At 39.7% G+C, this 21,975-nt stretch overlaps 1 protein-coding gene across 2 annotated transcripts in view; it reads right to left on the minus strand.

Annotated features, from left to right (window-relative positions):
- Positions 1 to 650: 650 nt before the first annotated feature.
- LOC131246530 (ATP-dependent DNA helicase At3g02060, chloroplastic) overlaps positions 651 to 21,975 on the minus strand; it is a 54,938-nt gene continuing 33,613 nt past the window's right edge. The window contains exons 9-15 of one of the 2 annotated variants that reach the window (XM_058246747.1): positions 11,738 to 11,824; positions 11,046 to 11,219; positions 4,005 to 4,049; positions 3,685 to 3,855; positions 3,417 to 3,602; positions 1,045 to 1,479; positions 651 to 958 (exon numbers count right to left, since the gene is read on the minus strand). In XM_058246747.1, coding sequence (XP_058102730.1) covers positions 1,378 to 1,479; positions 3,417 to 3,602; positions 3,685 to 3,855; positions 4,005 to 4,049; positions 11,046 to 11,219; positions 11,738 to 11,824 — 765 coding nt within the window. In that variant the 3' untranslated portion in view covers positions 651 to 958; positions 1,045 to 1,377. Of the gene's footprint in view, positions 959 to 1,044; positions 1,480 to 3,416; positions 3,603 to 3,684; positions 3,856 to 4,004; positions 4,050 to 8,891; positions 9,155 to 11,045; positions 11,220 to 11,737; positions 11,825 to 21,975 lie in introns of those variants that run through there. The other variant, XM_058246748.1, reaches the window with a different exon arrangement.

Consider the following 21,975-nt stretch of genomic DNA (forward strand, 5'->3'; position numbering starts at 1 on the left):
GCCGGGTCGAGTTGGCACCGAGTCGGATTGAGAGATGAGGGAGGGAGGGAGGGAGTGGAGAGGAGAGAGAGGAGGAGGGTGATGGTGGTGGGTGGTTACCGGGCTTGGAAGAGGAAGATGAGGAGGGTGAGGGAGAGAGCGAGGTTGGGATTAAGTCAGGGTAGGGTTAGAAAGTCGGGTCAAGATGGGTTTCGAATCGAGTCGAGTCTAACCGGATCGAGTTTCGGGTCGAGTCGGATTGAGTTACTAGGTAACTCGAACTCGACTCGGTTTGAGTTCGGATTGGGCGAAGCTTGCTCAGTTTGGGTCGATTCGGATCAGACCCAAGTCGGACGAGTCAAGTTAGCCAGATAGGGTCGTCCCGTGCCCACCTCTAATCTCCACCCGCACATGGAAATCCTTTTTCCAACTGAGCGGCATGCACATCCAAATGGCCCCTAAAATCATATCCTGTTTTCTGACTTCTAAGACAATATGCATACCAAGAAACTGCATTCAACGATTCAGAGCAAATCATCACAAAGCTACTGCTCCTACCACTTTCAATGCTTACCTAGCTATTACATTCTCCCCGCTCAGGCGAAGAGGTTTTATGTGATGAGGATCTCAATAGCCACATCTCAACACAACTTTGCTATGGAAACACTAAATTTTCAAAAGGGAAAAAATTCTGAATTTTATTATCTATGAACCTTTCGATTAACATATGTGCCGTTGAGTAGACATTGTTTCGGAAGGATATCAATAATCGACCCTGTTGTGAATAATGATCCGCAGCACTTTGTAAGTTTGAACTAACACAACTTTTGTCTGATGAACCGCATGCAAGGAGATGTTAGAACCACAGAACAAGACCAACAGCTTTTCAGCATAGACTCATCACCTGATGCTGTTGAAATCATCCTTGCATCCATGTGTAGCAATACCCTCCACACCATAGGCAGTGTATTTCGAAAACCTGCCACAAGTCCTTTCAATTAGACGAGATCAATAGAAAAAACAAAATGAACAATTCATGGCCTTAAACCTTGAAACAATGCATACCAATGTCGGAGTTTTGCAGTTATAATCATAAACTGCATCACAAATGATGTATTCTTTGTATATTTATCGATTGCTATTGACTTTGAATCCCTGTACATCAGCAACCTGGTGCCATACCATGTGTAATGGATCTGAGCAAATAAAGTGTTTTGTTGAATCCAAGGGGAGATCAAATCCATGCTGCATGTATATGGAAAATATCATAAAGACGATCAGAGATCTCCACCATCTACTTAGTTCCAAGCCTTCTGCCATACAGTCGCAACCAAACTGGGAGATCCAAAGACCATGGGCAATTTGTAAAGGAACGGCTATCTTTGTGTTTAGTGAAAATCAGTATTTCACAAGAGCTGGCAACGAAGCATAAAGTTCGGCTAAGCATTGGAAAATCCAATTGAGGAGCTGTTCTCTCGGTAGCTCCAGAAGTAGTTCTGCCTGCAAGATATGGTACAAGAGAAAAGGAATGTGACTTGAATATTTCAGCAAAAGCAAGGACTCTTTCTAACCCAATTGACGATAGATCACTTGATTTGGGGGGCATTTGGAAGTCTCTGCTTTCAGCAGTGGATGGGATGTCACAAGCAGGGTTCGAAATATCAGTATCGCGTTACGTATCGTGTCCTTGGGATACAAATATGTATCGATTATCGCACAGGATATATCGTTTGTATTGGGTAATTTATCGCACTTTGTGGGAAACATTGGGAAAATGGTTGAATTTTTCAATGAAACTTCACGGATTGTTAAAATAACCATAATATACACTTTTAAACCATAACATATCAAAAAAGAAGTGCACATAATAGGTTTCCTTTGTATAGGGTCTTAAGATATGTGACGTTTGACTGAACTAATGCAACTAGATTCAAATTGAATGCATAACATTTAGAGTGTATGTGGTGATCATTTCATGAAACAACTCGTAAATACTTTGAAATTAGTCTCAATTGACAGCTGGTTGAAAAGAAACTTTGAAAAAAAAAATATTTTAATAATTTAATTAAAAAATTATTTTCATTTTTCGAAAATTGACAAGGACTTAACAAATCAGTAGATCAGCCCTCATACATGCTTGATTTCATGTTTGGAGTGCAACATGCAAGCAATTTGGGAGACTTTTGAATTTTTCTCAAATTGGACCACCTGCACTCGGATTTCAAAATTAGGGTGTATGTGATGATCATTTCATCTAATACTCCTAAATACTTCGAAATTAGTCTCAATTGATAGCTGGATGAAGGAAAATTTCAAAAAAAAAAAAAAAAAAAAAAAAAACATGAAGAACCAATGGATATATCAGCACTACCTGTGCGTCTCGTATCGAACAGGTGAGATACGAGATATATCGTGGGATATATCGGCCAATATCGTCGATATTTAAAACATTGGTCACAAGTGAAAGGTGCAAATGCAATTTCTATGTTTGGAACCACCCCAAAGAAACCACCGAGCAGTTCTGCCAAAAAAGAAGGCAGAACTAATCCAAATTTGTGGGTACCAAACTCGCCCATGGAAAATTTGCAAAACAGGTAGGCAAACAATAAGACAAGTTGACTGATTTTTTTATTTTTTTTGAACAATAGACAAGTTGATTGACCCAACTTCTATAACAATAATCTCAACATTCTCAACCATGTATATAATCCTTTCTATCCAAAGATGTAGAAATCTATAACTCATTCCCATTGAATTTCATCCTCTGAAACCATACTATAAATGGGGTATGCGGTGTGCTCCAGTGGTACCAGTACCAGGTAGATGTGCACTCCATGGCGTATGTATTGCATCCAACCTGTCCAACAGATGCGTCCCCTCAGGTTACCTCCAGAGGCCTGAAAATCAGCTCGATCCAAAACTCTAGCGGGACACAGCACAGGGAACAAAGTGGGAGGGGACACCCACCCTTGACTCTCACTGGGGCCCACATAGCCTGATTTTTGTCCTAACCGTCTATCCAAGGCAGATGACGCGTCTGGACAGCTTGGATTCCATATAAAGAACATTGTGGACCCCCCAAGCAAATCAAGGGTGGACATCCCCTCTCAACTTACCCTCTGTGCAGTGGCCCACTTGAGTTTTCGTTTTGGCTGATTTTTGGACCCTGGGAATTGCATGAGGTGGCACATCTGATGAAAGGGTCGGATGTCGTGAATACATCACATGGTCTGTCCAGTACCACTGTAGCTTATGGTAGTGCCTGCACCATCAGAGTGCAAGCACTATAGATATGGTGACTGAAGGGGGAAAAGCAAATAAATAGGGCATACTAGGATCTTAAAGTGGAATCCGGAACTCCTATGCTTATCTGCTTACTTTGGCAGTCAATAACAAAACAGATATTAAACTCAAAGAAGATGAATGTAAATGCATACCTTGATTTGGTTATCCTCAAAAACCAGAGAGTTACGGTGAACATCGGATGTCATTGACTCTGTCATAAGCCTGAACACTTTCTTGCTCATGTTCGTTATCATGCCAACCATCTTGCCTGAAGCATAGATTTTACTGATACCAAGATCAGCGGCCATTCGTCTCACATAAAGCTTCTTCAAAAGTATCTGCACCAGTGAAGAACATAGCAAACTAATTGCATAAGAACTACCATTATCTGTAATACTATGAAATTAGCTGTGTATATACCTCCATGGAGCGAGGCTCTTTTCCATATTGTCGACGCAATTGCTCCATGAATTGCATCAGACTCCAAATGTCTTTTTCAGCAGCTTTCTCGGCCTCATTAATTAATCCAATAGGGTTATCAAGATAATTTATGTACTCGGAAGAGAGGTGAGGCGTGATATTTATGTCAAGCTGTCATGAGATGAGAGAGATCAAGAACTAATAAACTCTGTCTAGGTGCCCTACATTTTAAAATCCTACAGGCTTAGGCAAATAACACCACTGAAAAAGTGTGAATTAAGAGAGAAAACTATATCTATTCAGTGATAATGATAGTGCACCTGAACATTTTTGTAAGGAACTGAGATTACCCGGTGCTCTTCAACCTGGAAATCAAGCACAAGTAAATCAGTCTCCCATAATTATATAACTAGAGGACTCTAGTAAGCTGTATAAGCAGCCTTCCTATCACTCACTGCAACATTTCAATACCTGGCGCATGTAACTATCCTAAGTTGCAAAAAGCATGAAGGAGAATAGAAGCAGGATTCAAAAGGAATGCATAAGCAGTGCATTTAAAAAGTCAAAAAGCAAAAGGCAAGAAAAGCCTAGAAAGGATCTGTACAAAACACACATCAGAAGCCTTGCTCCCGGTAATTTGGGGTTGGATTTTAATGGTACCTTGGCAAAAGTTCTATGATCAGATGCCCACTATGCATCAACCTTCTTTTATCCAGGCTCTTGGAACTGGCAACGGCAGAGGCTCACATTGACACCACTTGCATGCCAACAGAGTCCCGACCAGTATTGACCCCTGGCCCAACTATGACATGAATGCTTCAAAGGGTGAGCAAAAGGAGGGTCTTGGAGGGCAGCCGCTGGCAAAACTGCTAAGCGCGAAGCACCCAAACACATGGAAGGGCATGCTTGAGTAGTTGGCTGCTCTAACTAGCAGGGAACCCACTAATACATGATTATCAACATGAGTAACACGAAAACAGAATCAGGCCCACACTGCATCTTAGACATCTATTATGTGCTACGAATAAAGGGGAATTTGCAAATAGTCGAGTCTAGATCATACAACACCAGATGACCTGTTGAGGATGAACTCAAAAGAAAAGTTGTACTGAACAAAAATATTGAAATATTTTGCTAGGAATTGTTTTTAAGGTATGTAATAATAATCATGTCTAAATTCCTAAACTATAAAAGATAAACAAAAAATTGACAAAACTGTTTGAGTTATACAATTGGCCTATGGTGTTTTATAATCTCAAAAGAGAGAAACGAAAAAAAAAGAAGCTTAAAAATACCTTCTCACATTTCAAGCATCCTTAGCAAAACTTGCAAAAAATGAGGCAAAGGAAATGTAGGGACCTAGATTAAGTTAGATGCATAAACAACGACGACCAAAGAGTATTTGTTTACAATGACAAGATCAATGAAAGGAGAAGTCATTTCCAAAACTTTTTAAATGCAACCTCCTTGAGAGCTTAGGTATAGAAGGAATCATAAACTCAAATGAGGCCAGAGAACATAGATATTTTCATAAGATTGAGATATCTAAAGTGAAAGAAGCTTCAAGAAAGATGAAGATAGGAAAGGCATCAGGATCACATGGTATACTAGTAAGATGTTCAAAAGTACATAGGAGAGACTAGTATACCTTGGTTGATTAAGTTGTTCAACAAAATTGTAAGAGCAAAAAAAAATACAGAGGAATGGAGAAAAATTACCGTGATACTTATTTACAAGAATAGCATAGAGTCACAGACATACAAAGCTGCACTATCAAAGGACTAAACTTCTAGGTCATAATATGAAAGTTTGAGAGAGTGATTCATAGATTAAGGCATGAGAGGAATGTGTGTGTGTGTGTGTGTGTGTGTGTGTTTGTGTATAATATCAGTTCTCATTTATTCCAAGGAGGTCAACCATCATGGCTATTTTCTTACTTAGACAATCGATGGAGAAGTTTAGAGAGGAGAATTGATCTCCACATGGTCTTCATTGACTTATAGAAAGCACACAGTAGGGTCCTTAGAGAGAAAATCTGGTGGGTGTTCGGAAAGAAAGGAGGCTCAAGGGGATATATTGACATTATTAAGAAGATATATGATAAAGGGGTAACTAATGCGAGGGCCACTAGTTGAGAGACAAGCACGTTCTCAATAACAACAGGCTTACACTAGGGTTTGGGGTTGAGCCTATGTCATTTTGCATTAGTTATTGACGAGTTAACTAGGAATTTACGTGAATAAGTCCATGGCGTGCGTTATTTGCAGAGGTCTCATGGTGTATATCTCAAGGGGATATGTTGACATGATTAAGGACGCGCGAGGGAGTGGTAACTAATGCAAAGACCACTAGTGGAGAGAAAAGTGAGCTTTTAATTACAGTAAGGGTGCCCTGGGGTTCAACATTGAGTTTGTATATCTTTGCATTGGTCATGGACAGGAGGTCCCTTGGTCTATGTTGTTTACAAATGACAGTCTTGATCATGGATATGAATATCCGTATCATATCGGCCAATACGGTTGTATTGTATCCGTATTGGCACGAGCCGATACATGATACGGGGTCGTATCAGCCTGATACAGAAAAACTGACCCATATCGGCCCGTATCAATCGATACAAGGCATATCACCACCAATACGGCCAACACGCCCATAAAAGCCCAATTTTGAATGTAAAATAATAATAATAATTTTACTCACGTCTTCTCTTCTCTTTTCATTTAAATCATGGAAGAAGCTTAAAAACTCATTTTAGACTAGATCTAGACCCAGTTTAGGATCAAATCAAATGATTTGAATAGGATTCAAGAAATCAAAGCGAAGTGGACTAGTATGTGAAATCGGAAAGAAAGGCAAACCTTGAATTTCTTTCGTATATTTTCATCTTCTTGTTGTTGTATTTCAATGTAATGGGCCCTAGTTCACCAAATCATGCTTGATTCGCGTTCAATTAGGGACCATTTAGTTGAACTTCAACAATTCAAACCGACAAGCAACATTCTCATCAAAGAATGGTCCAATACACCGTCCGATACATGGTCAAAACACACACACACACACACACAAAAATTAAAAAAGACATTAAAAAAAAAAAAATCAAAAAATGATAGATTCTTAGATATCTCATTTTTTCCTATTTTTCTAATATTTTCATATTTTTTCACTTTAAAAGAAAATTCAGACCGATACGGGCCGATATGGCCCCGATACTGATACGCGATGTCCTATCATATCAATTTTCCACCAGGCCGATATGCCAACAGATACTGACATTCAGAACTATGGTTTTGATTGACAAGAAAAGGAAAGGAGTAAATGCAAAGCTAGAAATGGGACTGCAACTTGTGCTTGGGTCAACCCAAACCTGACTGGCCCAACCCGAGTTCAAGTCGGGTTGGAGTAGGTTATCAAGGTCCTAAGGTCAAGTTCGGGTTGAAAAAATACCAAACTGATTTGAATTCAGGTTGAGCAAATTCAGGCAGGGCTGGTTCGGGTTGAGCTGGGTTGGGTTGACTGTAGAGGAGTTCAGATCGGGTTCAAGGTTGGACACCACGGGTTGGAATTTGGGTTGTAGGTTGAGTAATCTTGAGGTCCGGTTGATCTCAGGTTGACCCTCAACTTGACCAAACCCACCAGAGTTGCACCCCTCGTAGAAGGGTGCTTTAGAATATAAAGGTTATAAAATTAGCTCGACAAAAACAAAGCATATTAAATGTAATGGTATGAGACGAAGTAATTATAATGTAATTTTAATAACGGTAGGAGTGAAAACGATGAAGTAATTACAATGTAATTTTAGTAATGGTAGGAGTGAAAATGATGAATTAATTAAGATCAATGGCCAACAAGCAACCAAAATGATAATTTCTGACATCTTGAGCTAATAATTCATGAGAATGGAAGGATTGTGATGGATTTTGCTGAAGAAATTAGAGTTGGGTGGATGAAGTGGAGATGTGACTCTCTTTTGGCACTGTTGCATGCACTATAGAGGGTCCGGACTCTTGGACTTTTTGTTTCTTCTGGTGACTCTGGTACAGTTGGTGAGCCAAGGCCTCTATCCTCTTCTGAGTTTTCTGTTCTGGAGTATGCACAGTTCAAGCATCTGTCACTAGAGCTCCCGTAGAGGTGGATAGTGGTAGCCGTATTACTTGCCATGGCTCTCATGACTCCTTTGATTCCTTGCGTTTGCGAAGCTTCGCCAGAGCCACAGCACGGAGCTTTTCCTTCCCCATTGCATCTCACTCAAATGTTGAGATGGATTTATCGCAAGTGCAGAATTTCTTCATCATTGCAACCATTTCTAACTCTGCAAATTGCCGTTGTTGGTCTCAAGTCTCCACTAAGCTCAGCAGTTTTATGCGATTTTATGCGACCACCACAAGGGAAGATTTTTATAGCACAACTATAAGATCAGCATGCTGTATGGTACAAAATGTCGGGCAGTCAAGGAATAACACATTTATAGAATGTGTAGCTGAAGTGCGGATGTTAAGATAGATGAGTGGCAAGATGAGGAAGGATAGAATTAGGAATGAATTCACTCAAGGGAACCTACGAGTAGACTTAGATGGTTCGGTCATCTGCATCAGGGATCTAGAATTGCACCAACTAGAATAGAATGAATTGGTTCATGTGGAAGGATGGGCCAGGGTAAGGCCTAAAAGGATGTGGGTGGAGGTAGTCAGAAAACCTCTGATTATCTATGGTTTAACTGAAAATATAGTCCTCGATATAGTGGAACAGAATTCCTGTAGGCAACCAGTTGGATAAGGCTTAGATGATGATCATTTCACGCATCACTTAGCTGCAAAAATTTGTTACAACTGTAACGGCCCGATCAAACATGAAAGCCTGAAAGATGGGATTCAATGCATTCGGCATTTATTTTTCTAGATCCAAAGCAACTATTGAAATAAAAAAAACATGAAAAATTAAGAAACTATAACTGAAAATGGACTTTAAATAAAGTAACTTGTAGTACTGTTTAAATTACAACGCGAAAATAATTACTGTTTGAATTACCAATTAATCAAATCAGGGGTTAAACACAGTTTTCAATCAAGTTTACAACTGAATGCATTTTATTTTATTTTTTTCATTTTTTTTAGCTTGAGTAGAACTGTGGAAAACCAAGAGGTACAGAAGATGAAAATGAAACCAAGTGATTGGGGAAGAAAGAAAGAACATGACCAATAGAGCTTTGTCATCAAGATCATTGTGGTCATGTTATAGTCTCATTAGTCATGATGGTTCTTTGCATGGAGATCAGAGAGTAACCACTTCAGTTTAAACGCACGTCTACATGGTGATGTTTCCACCCAAAATCAAGATCTATTAATGACTAGGCATTGCAATGGCCTGATTTCCATCCTGCACATAATCTGGGTCGAGGTAGAGAATCACATCAGTGTTGATGGTGGACCAATGTCAGATTATATGTCAGCAATGACAGAAGACAGCACCTTATCTGAGCAAAATAACATCTAAAGTTCCATTCTGAAATGGATATTTAATGGGAAAATATGCATGCTAATTTATTGGCAAAAGAATAATACTAGCATAGCTGCATAGTAGATCTGTATGAACAAGCAGAAAACATGAATTTATCAAAATGAAAATTCAAATTGAATTTTAAGATACTCAACTAATTAAGAAACATGATGGGAGACCACTAGAAATAAAAGAGCCGAAAGTCCCACTATAGCAAAATCCAAAGCTGAAACAACAAGGGCAGAGTTGCTCAGGTAGTGATTCGCACTGTCCATAATTGAAGTGAGAATATGAGCGTTTGGCGGGCAATTAGTTGGGCCCACCCATTCTGTGCCTCTTTTTTCAGATTCAGGGTTGGGAATGGTGCCAAAATTCAATTCTGGGAGGACATATGGTGCTCAGATTCCCCCCTTTGTGAGCTTTTCTTGCAGGTATATGGGATCGCAGCTGTTAAAGATGCTCCTGTTAATTCCTTGTTCTTGTGTATTGGTGGTAAGCTAGTCTATTCACATCTTTGTCTAATCTGTTAAGCTTGCTGGATGGTGTATACACCCCCTGGTAGCTTGAGGACAAAAGAATTTGCAGCCATGATCCAACTGGTTTTTTCTTGGTAAAATCACTTACCCTATTTCTATCCTCCAATGCTTCCAGTCAGCCCATGGTCTTTTCGAAGATATGATTTGCTCCTATGAAGGCTAAGGCTTTTGTTTGGATAACCTGTATCAATAAAAACTTGACCATTGATCACCTTAAGCTTAGATGGTTATGCCTAATTGTTGTTAGATGTGCTATATGTCCAAGGAATCTGTAAACCACTTGCTGATTCACGTTAAGCTTGCAAAAAGAGGTCTGGTCAGTAGTGATACATAAATTTGGAGCTCATTGAGTTTTTTCCTGAACCCATTAGGTACTTAGTCGAAGGATGGGCGTGCTCTACTTGGGGATCTGTTGGTCATTTGCTTTGGAAATTGGCTCTGTTGGCTGCTTTGTGGTGCCTTTGGTTAGAAAGACAGACACATCTTCAGAGGTAAGTTGTTGCCAGTTCCATTGATTGTAAAAAAAGAAATTCAGATTTGTCTCTCTTTGTGCAAAGGCGGATAATAGATTCATGCGCTACTCTCTCAGCATGTTCAACTCCAACTGGGGGGAAGTCATTCAATGCAATATGAAGGGGCCAAAGTACTCAGGGAGATGGTTTCCACCTCTAGTTGGTCTCATCAAAATAAACTTAGATGTGTGATCTTTTGGCAACCCAGGTTTTTGAAGGTATCAGAGATAGGGCTTGCAATGCCAATGGCAGAGTGCTTATGGAATTCTCAGGGCAGGTCAACACTCAGGACTCTAATTTTGTGGAGGCTGCAACTTTGCTGCATGCTGTCAAGGTTGCCGTTGATCTGGAACTATTTACCAGTAGTAAATGAATAAGATTCAAAAAGTGCTCTCTTGGGCCAAAGGTGGGGTTGATCCTTGGGAATTAGCTAATCAGCTAGATGAGATATGTGACCCACTCCTTAATAGCAATGTGACATTTGCCTTGATTCCAACGGAAGCTAATGACATCACTGACGGGTTAGCCAAATCTCAGGCAGCAAAAACAGATTTTTTTTATTTTTTTTAAATATCGACAACTGATAGATTGTTGTTCATTTGAGGCCTATTTTCTGTTTTTGGTGATAGCTGTCCCTGTTCTGTATTTGTACGTTGATTTTATATTTTCTCTTTTTGCTCTTTCATTATCCAATTCATCAAGAAAAGATAGAATATAACTATCGGTAGTTGATAGAAATGACTCTAGGACTGGGTCAAACAATTCAATGGTCAAAAGTAAGAATAAAAATAAATGGCAAGAACATTGATAGAGAAAGTACCTTGGACAAGCTCTCAAAAAGCATCTCAAAGAATAGATCGATTCCTACATTTCCAACATCCCCAGTCTGTTGCTCACCAAAGATATTTCCAAATCCTCTTATTCCCATGTCTTTCTCTGCAAGTTGGAAACCTTGGCCAAGATCACGGCATTCTTCAAGAGCTGCAAGTCTCTCCTGATATTCCAGCACAAGCGGACATGATAATTTGGATCAAATCTATATGCGTAAAATCAGTTTCCTTCATATACGTAAGTGTTCTTTGTAAAATATAAGAATTTTCGTAAAATATAAACACTGGAGGCTAATTCAAGTATTAAATACAAAAAAGTACCAGGACCATGGAGTACAGGTTATGAGAAGTACATTTAGGATAAGGAACTGACGTAACCATTCAATGGCATAATAGAACATTCTCAAGATATGGTGGATAACTTACTAGCATGGTTCGAAAATCAGTTTTGTGGATTGTATCATTCACCACCAACACGGGTTCATATCATCCCATGCCGCCCAGTATTGGGCTGTTTCAGGTCGATACAGCCATGTTTCTCACGGACAATACCCGTACAAGTAGGGAAATATGTACCAGTTTCGGATGATACTTTACAGCTTGCTTACTTAAGGACTAAAATAAAGCACAGCAAAATATGTAAAAACTATGAAGAGTTGAGAGGGTGAAATAGAGAACGCACCAATGCTTGATCAGATAGCAGCGACTTCACAGGGTAAAATAAGTATGCATATGCTTCTTTATCTGCTCGACCTACCCTTCCACGCAGCTATTTGAATATAAAACATTAAAATACCATTATTAATTATCTCTTAGAAGAGTAAAGGATTTGACTAAACAACATGCTCTTAACAATCAACCACAATATGCTCCTATCCAGTGTTCGAAATATCGGTATCGCGCAATGTATCGCACCCTTGGGATACAGATATGTATCGGTTATCGCATGGGATATATCGTTTGTATCGCATAATTTATCGCACTTTTTGGAAAACATGGGGAAACATTGGGGAAATGGTTGAATTTTTCAATGAAACTTCAGGGATTATTAAAAAAGACCTTAATACACACTTTCAAATCATAAAATCTCAAAAAAGAAGTGCACATAATAAGTTTCCTTTGTACAGGGTCTAAGCTATGCGCTGTCCTATTGAACTAAGACAACTATACTTAGTATCCACCCCGTCCATCTGTTTTTCCATTTCATTTTAGGACACTATCCAAAATTTGAAGTAGATCCAATAATCAGGTAGACCATACCATAGGTAACAATGGTGATTTCACATTAGTGGGCCACAAAAGTTTTGGATCAAGTTGATAATTGTTTTTTCTCTTCATTCAAACTTATGTGAAGTTATCAGCAGATTAGATGCCTAATAAAATATAGGGAAAATTAATGTGCACTCTAAGAAGTTTTTAATGGTACCTTGTTCAACTAACATTGTTTCCTTGAGTATAGATAGTCCACCTGATAATTGGATCTTAATTATTGGGATCATGTTGTAAAATGATCTGAAAAAATGGATGGACATAGTGGACACAGAATACACACGTCAAGTTGGGCCCCACAGTACGGCTGTACAGTCTTGGGTGAGGTGGGGTCTTGCCTAATCCGCTCCCTGCACCTCGTATAGTACTAAGTAAACTCTATTGGGCCCACCGAGAATGTACGTGGTTTATCCATGCTGTACATCAACATTAAGTATACACCATCTATTAGCATGGCTTGCTATACCAGACAAACCATATAAAAGTGTTTCTCAGCTTCACAGTCTTCTTGACCAACAGTTAATTACTCCACCTTAGTGTGGATCAATCTGGATGAAAAATGTATTGTTAGCATGCTCTTTTGTGTTTTCATGGACCATACTGTTACCCTAACTAATTCAGAAGGTACTAGAAGTACATCCTAGTACAGAAATGTGAAAATTACTAAGGGCCTGCTTGTATTGGAGGAAACCAAAAAGTAGACGAGGAAAGGAAAAAGCCATGTCTGAGGAAAACTATGGAAGAGGAAAACTACAGAAACCTTAAATAACCTTTTTGATGTAGCATGTATGATTTCTATGGAAATGTGGAATGGTCGATGGTCAAAAAGTGAGAGTTGTCTCTCAAAAGGGGTGCAAATCTCATTTTTTAGGTTTTAGAGAGGGAAAGGAAACGGCAGTTTTCTGAGGAAAACTGTGGAAAGGAAAATAGATTTCCTCAGTCCACTTTTCTTTCGCAAATGAGGGGAACTGTCACATCAGAGGAAACCAGTTTTCTTTCCTCCATTGAATCCTGTTTTCCACCAATCCAAACAGGCCCCAAGGTGATTAGTGAAAATATAGATAATAAAGACAGATGATACCTATCTAAAAGCACTAAAAGGAGACATTTTTATACCGTTTTGTAATTGTTTTGGAAGCAGGACTGCACCGAGGCGCTCCATATTGGCTAGGTAGTGGATATTTGACCAATCTGAATCATATCATGAATAACCTTACCAATATGGAGTGCATGGAATGTGTAGGCTATAGAGAATGCTAGTGTATTATATTTATAGTGTGTCCTTTTAGTGTAAGTGCATGTGCACACTTCCCTATTCCCCCGCAGTGTACTATATGCTTTTTCATAATAAAATATTATGTGTTAGGGCATGCAAGCCTAACACATATCATCTCTCCCAAACTCTCCTCCTCCTTCTCTCTCAATATTCTCATCTCTTCTTCACATTATCCTCATCAAATCTTTTTCTACTTGGTATCAGAGCAAGTTCAAGGCATTCCGCATCCAACAGGTTGAGAGGCGACACGTCACCTTGCTGACGTTAGCGTTGTACGGACGCATGGGCTCTGTTTGAGCTAAAAGTTTAGGGGTTTGATATATCTTGATTTTAGAAGATTTGTCATGATTTTTTCAGAATTTATTGGACCTCATTTCATGGTATTTTGGGCGAAATAGAGAAATTCGAAAATCGGTTCCAGATTCCGTTTTTCTTCGATCTACCTCAAATCGGTAAGCTTTTCTTCGGTTTCTTTGCTCAAGATGGACCGAAATCTTCCTCCCAAGCTATCCATGATGGATTTTTTACTTAAGATCAATGTTTGAGAGGTTTTTAACCTCAAATGGGCGTGCGGCTGGGCCGTTTTTCACTCGGTCAGGCCCTATTTGACTGCGTTTCATGGTATTTTGGATGATTGACATTTGTTTGAGGTTTATCTCTTGTTATGTTGAAGGATTGAGTGAGATAGAGTTGTTTGAATCAATCTTTCTTGGCATAGGGGGTCTCTTGGCATAGGTTTATTTCTCTTGGACTCTATTATGGCTGACAAAGGGCCCTCATCTCTTGGCATAAGGTCTCTTGAATCTAACCCCTTGCAGATTACCTCCATTAAGTTGAATGGTGACAACTATCTTCAATGGGCACAATCTGTAAATGTATTTTTAGGAGCCCGTGACAAGTTGTCGTATATTTTGGATGATTCCCCAAGCTCTACAGATGTTACCTACAAGTCTTGGACAAAGGAGAATTATCAAGTTATTGCATGGTTGTTGAATAGCATGGATTCCTCGATTAGCCACTCAGTGATGTTTTTATCCTCGGCTAAAGGCATTTGGGATACGCTTCATGATATGTTCTCGGAATCTCAGAATTTTTCACGGGTATTCCAGCTTATTCAAGAAATTGGTCGGTTTCAACAAAACTCCAGATCCTTAAAAGACTACTATTCGATGCTTCGGGGTATGTGGGATGAGTTGGATATGTATCAGCCTCTTCCTTCCAAATGTAAAGAGGATCATGAACATGCTCATAAGCAACGAGATGATACTCATATCATACAATTCCTCGCTGGGTTGAGTTCTGATTATCTTCACGTTCGTGATCAGGTTGTTATGCAGGATCATCTTCCCCCATTGACGACAGTCTATGCCATGTGTCAGCGTGCTATGATCTCTACTCTTCCTTCTCATTCATTTGTGCCACCCGAGCGTTCGGCACATCTTGTTGGCGATCAGTACTCCCTTGGTCTTAGGGTACCATCCTTGAGCTCAGGGCGCATTTCTGGTTTTGGTGGTCGTGGTAGAGGCCGCGATCTAGATCGCAGTCGCGGCGGCCGTAGTCTTCGTGGTCGTGGTGGACGTGGACGAGGACGTGATGGTTCCCGCATTTGTTCACATTGCAGTGGAACTAATCACACTATTGATTATTGCTAGCAGCTACATGGTCGTCCTACGTATGCCGCTGCTTCTGTTGCTTCTACTGTTGCTTCTGAGACACAGTCTTCCACCCCGACAGCTAAGCAGTCTACTTCAGGAGAGTCTCTTATTATTTCTCGGGCGGCATATGATGCCCTTATGCGGCTTCACATTCGGGATATTCCTGAGCCTTCTCACGCAGCTTCGGCCCAGTCAGGTACCGCCCTTCTTGCGTCATCCTCTCCTACCTCCTGGGTCATTGACTCTGGAGCTTCCTCCCATATGACTGGTAAGTTGCAATTCTTTTCTTCTTATTCTTCTTCTTCTTCTTCTTCTCCCACTCAGTATGTCACAGTCGCAGATGGAACCCAATCTCCCATCTCTGGGATTGGTTCCATCCCTCTCTCTTCTTTCTTGTCTTTGTCCTCCGTATTGCATGTGCCTCGTTTTCCATTAAACTTATTGTCTGTTAGCTCTCTTACTAAATCACTCAATTGTTCCATCACCTTCTTTCCTTCTTATTGTTTGTTTCAGGACCTACAGACGAAGAGAGTGATTGGCGGGGGGCATGAGCGAGGAGGCGTTTATCTTCTCGATGATACACCTGTTGCCGCTTCTAGTACCCTTTCTCTAGATCAAGAGTCCATGACTCGGTGGCATTGCCGCTTAGGCCACCCATCCATTGCTAGATTGAGACTTTTATTTCCCTCCTTACCTGTCACTAAACCATTATGCTGTGATATTTGTGAATTGTCTAAACATCATCGTGCTACGTTTCCTCCTAGCTCTTCTGGGAGGAAATCTCAACCTTTTCTTCTGGTTCACTCGGATGTTTGGGGACCAGCTCCGGTTACCTCGACTTTTGGATTTAGATATTTTGTTACCTTTATTGATGATTATTCCCGCATGACTTGGATTTATCTTTTGAAATCTAAAAGTGAAGTATTTGATGCATTTAAAGTGTTTTATCATGAAGTGTGCACTCAATTTCATTGTTCCATCAAATCCCTCCATTCTGATAATGGGGGAGAATACATGTCTACTGCCTTTCTGTCCTTCTTGCAGGAACGTGGTATTTTATCTAGGACGTCATGTGCTCGCACTCCTCAACAAAATGGTATTGCAGAACGAAAGAATCGTCATCTTCTTGACGTTGCTTGCACCCTTCTACTTGGTATGCATCTACCCAGACATTTTTGGGGTGATGCTCTTTTAACTGCTACTTTTCTTATTAATCGTATACCCTCACGTATTCTGTCTTATAAATCTTCATTTACTATTTTGTATCCTCATGATAACCCATTTCCTCTACCACCTAAAGTTTTTGGTTGTACATGCTTTGTTCAAATTTTGGATGGGAGTAATGATAAACTTAGTCCCAGGGCGATTAAATGTGTCTTTATAGGGTATACTCGGAGTCAGAAAGGTTATAAATGCTTTGACCCATTGACTCGCAAGAAATATGTCTCTGTCGATGTCACCTTCTTTGAGGATCTTTCTTTTTTCTCCTCCAGGCAGATCCCTCTGTGATCCTCTTGCGCGTCAGGGGGAGTATAACTGTTATCCTCTTTCCACTAATGATCATGGGAAAACTCCTCTCCCCTCTATTCAGCATCCTGTTGGTGATATGGTTGAGCCTAAGCCTCTGCGGGTGTATCAGCGTCGAGATAAATCTTCACAAACTCAGTCATCTACCCTTCCGCTTACTTTGGATGTTGGTTCAGGTGACTCTCCTAACTCGAGTTTAGATCTTCCCATTGCCTTGCGCAAAGGGTCACGATCTTGTACTCAACACCCCATTAGTAATTTCATTTCATATGATCATCTTTCACCGTCTTTTCAGTCGTTTGCAGCTTCCCTTTCATCACAGACTATTCCTAGATCTCTCTCACATGCTCTTCAGAGTCCTGATTGGACAAAGGCGATGATGGAAGAAATGTCTGCTCTTGAGAAGAATCATACTTGGGATCTTGTGCCACTTCCTGTAGGCCATAAGCCTGTTGGCTGTCGATGGGTTTATACAATCAAGTTTCTTCCAGATGGCTCAATTGATCGCTATAAAGCCCATCTTGTTGCTAAAGGTTACACCCAGACTCATGGTGTGGATTACTTCGAGACATTTTCTCCAGTGGCTAAGCTTAATTCAATTCGTGTTGTGCTCTCCTTGGCCGTTAATTTATCATGGCCCTTGTTTCAGCTTGATGTTAAGAATGCATTTCTCCATGGGGATCTTACAGAGGAAGTTTACATGCATCAACCTCCTGGCTTTGTTGCTTCTCACAACCCTGCACTTGTATGTCGGTTGAAGAAGGCTCTTTATGGACTCAAACAATCTCCACATGCATGGTTCGAAAAATTTAGTCAGGCTCTCTTGGAGTTTGGCTTTGTTCGTAGTCATGCTGATCATTCTCTCTTTATATGTCGTCGATCGACGGGCATCATGGTTCTCATTGTCTATGTGGATGATATTGTTTTGTCCGGTAGTGATTCTGCTGGAATGAGGGAGGTCAAAGATTTTTTGAAGACCAAGTTTGAAATCAATGATCTTAGTCCTCTTCGTTACTTCCTCGGAATTGAAGTTGCTCGCTCATCATCCAAATTGGTCTTGTCACAACGAAAATATGCGCTCGATTTTCTCATGGATACCGGCATGTTAGGGTGCAGGCCTGCTACCACTCCCATGGATACTTCACAGAAGCTTCGACCAGATGATGGTCCTCTCCTTACTGATCCCGAGATGTATCGACGACTTGTAGGCCGGCTTATTTACCTGACTATTACTCGCCCAGATCTCTCATTTGCAGTGGGGGTTGTTAGCCAATTCATGCAAGCTCTCTGTACTTCTCATCTCACGGCTGTCTACCGCATACTTCGGTATTTAAAATCAGCCCCGGGTCTTGGCCTCTACTTTCAGTTGCATGGTCATCTTCATCTTTCTGGCTATTCCGATGCTGATTGTGCAGGTAGTACTTTTGATCGCCGCTCTACATCCGGCTTCTGTACCTTCCTAGGTGGCAATCTTATAACCTGGAAGAGCAAAAAGCAGCCAGTTGTTGCCCGGTCCTCAGCTGAAGCTGAATATCGTGCTATGGCTCATGCGACATGTGAACTTGTGTGGCTTCGCAATCTTCTTGAAGAACTTGGCTATCCTCCTTCAGGTCCTATTCCTCTTCACTATGACAATCAAGCGGCTATCCATATTGCTCGTAACCCAGTTTTCCACGAGCGAACCAAGCATATTGAGGTTGACTGTCACTTTATTCGGGAGAAAGTTGCTTCTAAGGAAATTGTCACTCCTTTTGTTCGATCTGGGGATCAACTTGCTGATGTTCTTACAAAATCCTTGAGTCGAGATGCTCTTCATCGTGTTCGTGACAAGTTGGGCATGATCAACATCTATGCTCCAACTTGAGGGGGAGTATAGAGAATGCTAGTGTATTATATTTATAGTGTATCCTTTTAGTGTAAGTGCATGTGCACACTTCCCTATTCCTCTACAGTGTACTATATGCTTTTTCATAATAAAATATTATGTGTTAGGGCATGCAAGCCTAACACATATCATCTCTCCCAAACTCTCCTCCTCCTTCTCTCTCAATATTCTCATCTCTTCTTCACATTATCCTCATCAAATCTTTTTCTACTTAGGCTTCACTGCACTATACCAGATTAGTGGGCTTGACTGGTGCAACTTCTTGCCCAGAAAAATATAAAATTTCTTCCACACAAGGATAATTATATCAGCTCCTCAAGACACTGGATTTGCTATTAGAATGAGTGCTGTTCCCAGACTTACATGGTAATCATGCTGAAAGCATGTTTGGGCAGACGTGGCATGTTTAGGTAGAGACTGGACCCTCCCTAACTAAACTACATCGCTACAGTCCTATACTTTCCCCAAATTTCAATATTTTCTGAACACATGGTAGGGGAACCTGCAAGCCAAACTGCCATGAACAGATTGCAATGTTCTCCCCACCCCAAACCATTCATTCATGGTCAACAGGTGAAATTTCCCTGACGTCAAAGATTTACAACGTTGCTTGAAAATAAGAATAAGTAAATTGATAAATTATTGATCAAATTCTATAAACATCCTTAACCAAAGCATTTTTGCGCAATTCCAAAGCATTTCAACCAGCCTCGGAATTGGGAGTGGTTCCATCAGTTTTCATTACAACAATGTTTCTCTAGTCCCTTTAGAGGGAAAAGAAAAGAAAAGAGAAAAAAAAAAGAAGCAAAGTTATTCAATAACAAGAGTAGAAAACATCAAGGGAGTGGGAAGAAATTCCCAATGCAAACAGGCACCCAATTTACTCTCTCCTTGGCCAAGACATCAGCAATAAGATTCACCTCTCTAAGCACATGGAAAAACAAAATGTTAATCCCAGAGGATAGCACAGGTACCTCTTCAATATTTCTCTACTTTCCTTATTGATGCAACCCAGGAGTGAGCCCCACAATCTGTTCAAAGTTAAGTCGGGTCCAAAACCAATCCAATCAATTGGGTTGAATGTACAAACTATCAGATCAGTTACTGGACCCCACGTGGGGCCCTATGGTCCATAGGGTTGAAATTTCATATATTTAGGAGTCCTATGATGGCATAACATCAACTTTTGCTTCAAGTAAGCTTATTTAAAGAAGGATTAGTCAATAACATCTCTAGATATCCTAAGATCATGTGATTCTCACATGAACTAAGTTATGAAGGGCTTCAAGGCTGTGGTGGGATTTAAAGGCCTATTTGGATAGTTGGAAACCTTTGTGCAGACATGATGAGGACATCCGAGCACCAGTCAAAGTATACTAGAGGAGGAGGAGAGCTCCCATTTCTTTATGGCTAGGTGATGCATACATGGGGCCCTGTTACGGGTCAATTTTTCCGTTACAATCATAATGGCTAAAACCTTTACCATTACATAAACATAACCATTTTGGAATACCTTGATATGTATCGACGATATCGGGTCAAAACACACCTTTAAGAATAGTAAAATTTAAAAATTTTAAATAATAAACAAACTTGAAAAAGGCAATGTCTCCATAATTTCTTTGAGGAGATTTGTTCTAAATCATAGCTAGGCAACTCCTTTTGAGCTATTTTAGAAAAAAAAAAAAAAAAATTTCTCATATTTATTAGGGAATTTGAGGTCAAAAAGCAAAAACAGGTCGGAAACCCATTCAATGAGAATTTGTTATTTCTTCATTTTAACTTCAATTTCTTACTCATAACCAATAGAAACAGCTCACTAAGCCATGGATCTGAAGCTTCAATTTTCGAATTTGGAGAAAATCGAAGAAAATTGGGAAATTCCCAAAATCTTCCATTTTCACCCATTTAAATCAAAAGTATCAAAAAATCACTAGACGGTTGTTGCTAGCCAATTCATAGATAGGATCTAGTTATGTGATTTTTGAAAAAATTATTAAAAAATAATGAAAACAACTAAATTATATATATAGCGCTGATCAATAAGTGTAGGGTGGTTTATATGTTCATATTTAAGAGTGTAGGCTGATGTTTGGTACTTTTTTTATGATTTATGAATTATAATAACTCTTTTTAGATATAACTACACTTTTATCTTAAGAGTGAGATACATGCATCGATACAGGATACTACAAAAACTAGTCCCATCAAGGGAAAATATATTCGTTTCCCTTAGATTCTAGCTATCCAAACAAGCCCTAAGGGCATTTTAGTCATGATTAAAATCTTATTAAAATAGATGGTTAGGATCAAAATTAATGAATTACAGTTTGAATTTTCTCTGAGAAAAATATATAGATATAAAAATCACAAGTCATTCAGTACATATGTAACAGACTCTTTTATGGATGATCAGTGAATGAAATAAAGTTTTCATTACTGTCCTATGATGTGACTGTTTTAGAAGAGAGATTCTTCTATATTGGTCGTGTGACTCCAACTTAAAGATTGTTTTTGGTGAGATGCATAAAAGAATTCTTCATTTGGCAACCTCAACTTGGTGCAACTCCATATTTGGTCTATCTTGCAACTTTTGTTTGTGAGATTCCCAAATGGTTGATGGATTTTTATACACATCAGAGTGGCTAAAATTTTTACTTCCATGCGCATATAAGATATAAAGCCCACCAGTACCGGAAACTACAGTTTCCTCACCATCATGCTTCATATGTAGTTTTTGTAAAAGTTGTAGAGAGAGAGATGAGAGAGGAGGAAAAGTTGAGAGAGCTCAAAAACGTGATCAACCTCTTTTTCTTATTCTATTTATATGTAGGGTTTTCCCTATTTACAAATTACATCATGACCCCCTAATAAATATAAAATTACACATAAGACTCTACTATGCATATTTACAGTTAAACCCTTACATAACAAATAAATGTTCCAACACTCCCCCTCAAGTTGGTGTATGAATATTTGTCAAACCCAACTTGCTCGAAATCTCTTGCGAAAATGTCAACTAATTGCTAAGTTGATTTGACGAATGGAGTGCACAACGTTCCGGAGGAAATCTTCTATCGAATGAAATGGAGATCTACTTCAATATGTTTCGTCCCTTCATGGATGACTGAATCAGATGCAATGTGGAGGGAAGCTTGGTTATCACGGTAGATAGGACTAGTAGAGTTGATAGGGAAACCAAGCTCTACCATAATAGATCTCAACAGTAGAATCTCAAAAGTTCTCTGAGCCATAGCCTGATATTTTGCTTCTGCACTGGATCTAGACACCACTGACTGTTTTTTACT

Source organism: Magnolia sinica, chromosome 5, assembly GCF_029962835.1.
Source record: "Magnolia sinica isolate HGM2019 chromosome 5, MsV1, whole genome shotgun sequence".
Classification (NCBI taxonomy): domain Eukaryota; kingdom Viridiplantae; phylum Streptophyta; class Magnoliopsida; order Magnoliales; family Magnoliaceae; genus Magnolia; species Magnolia sinica.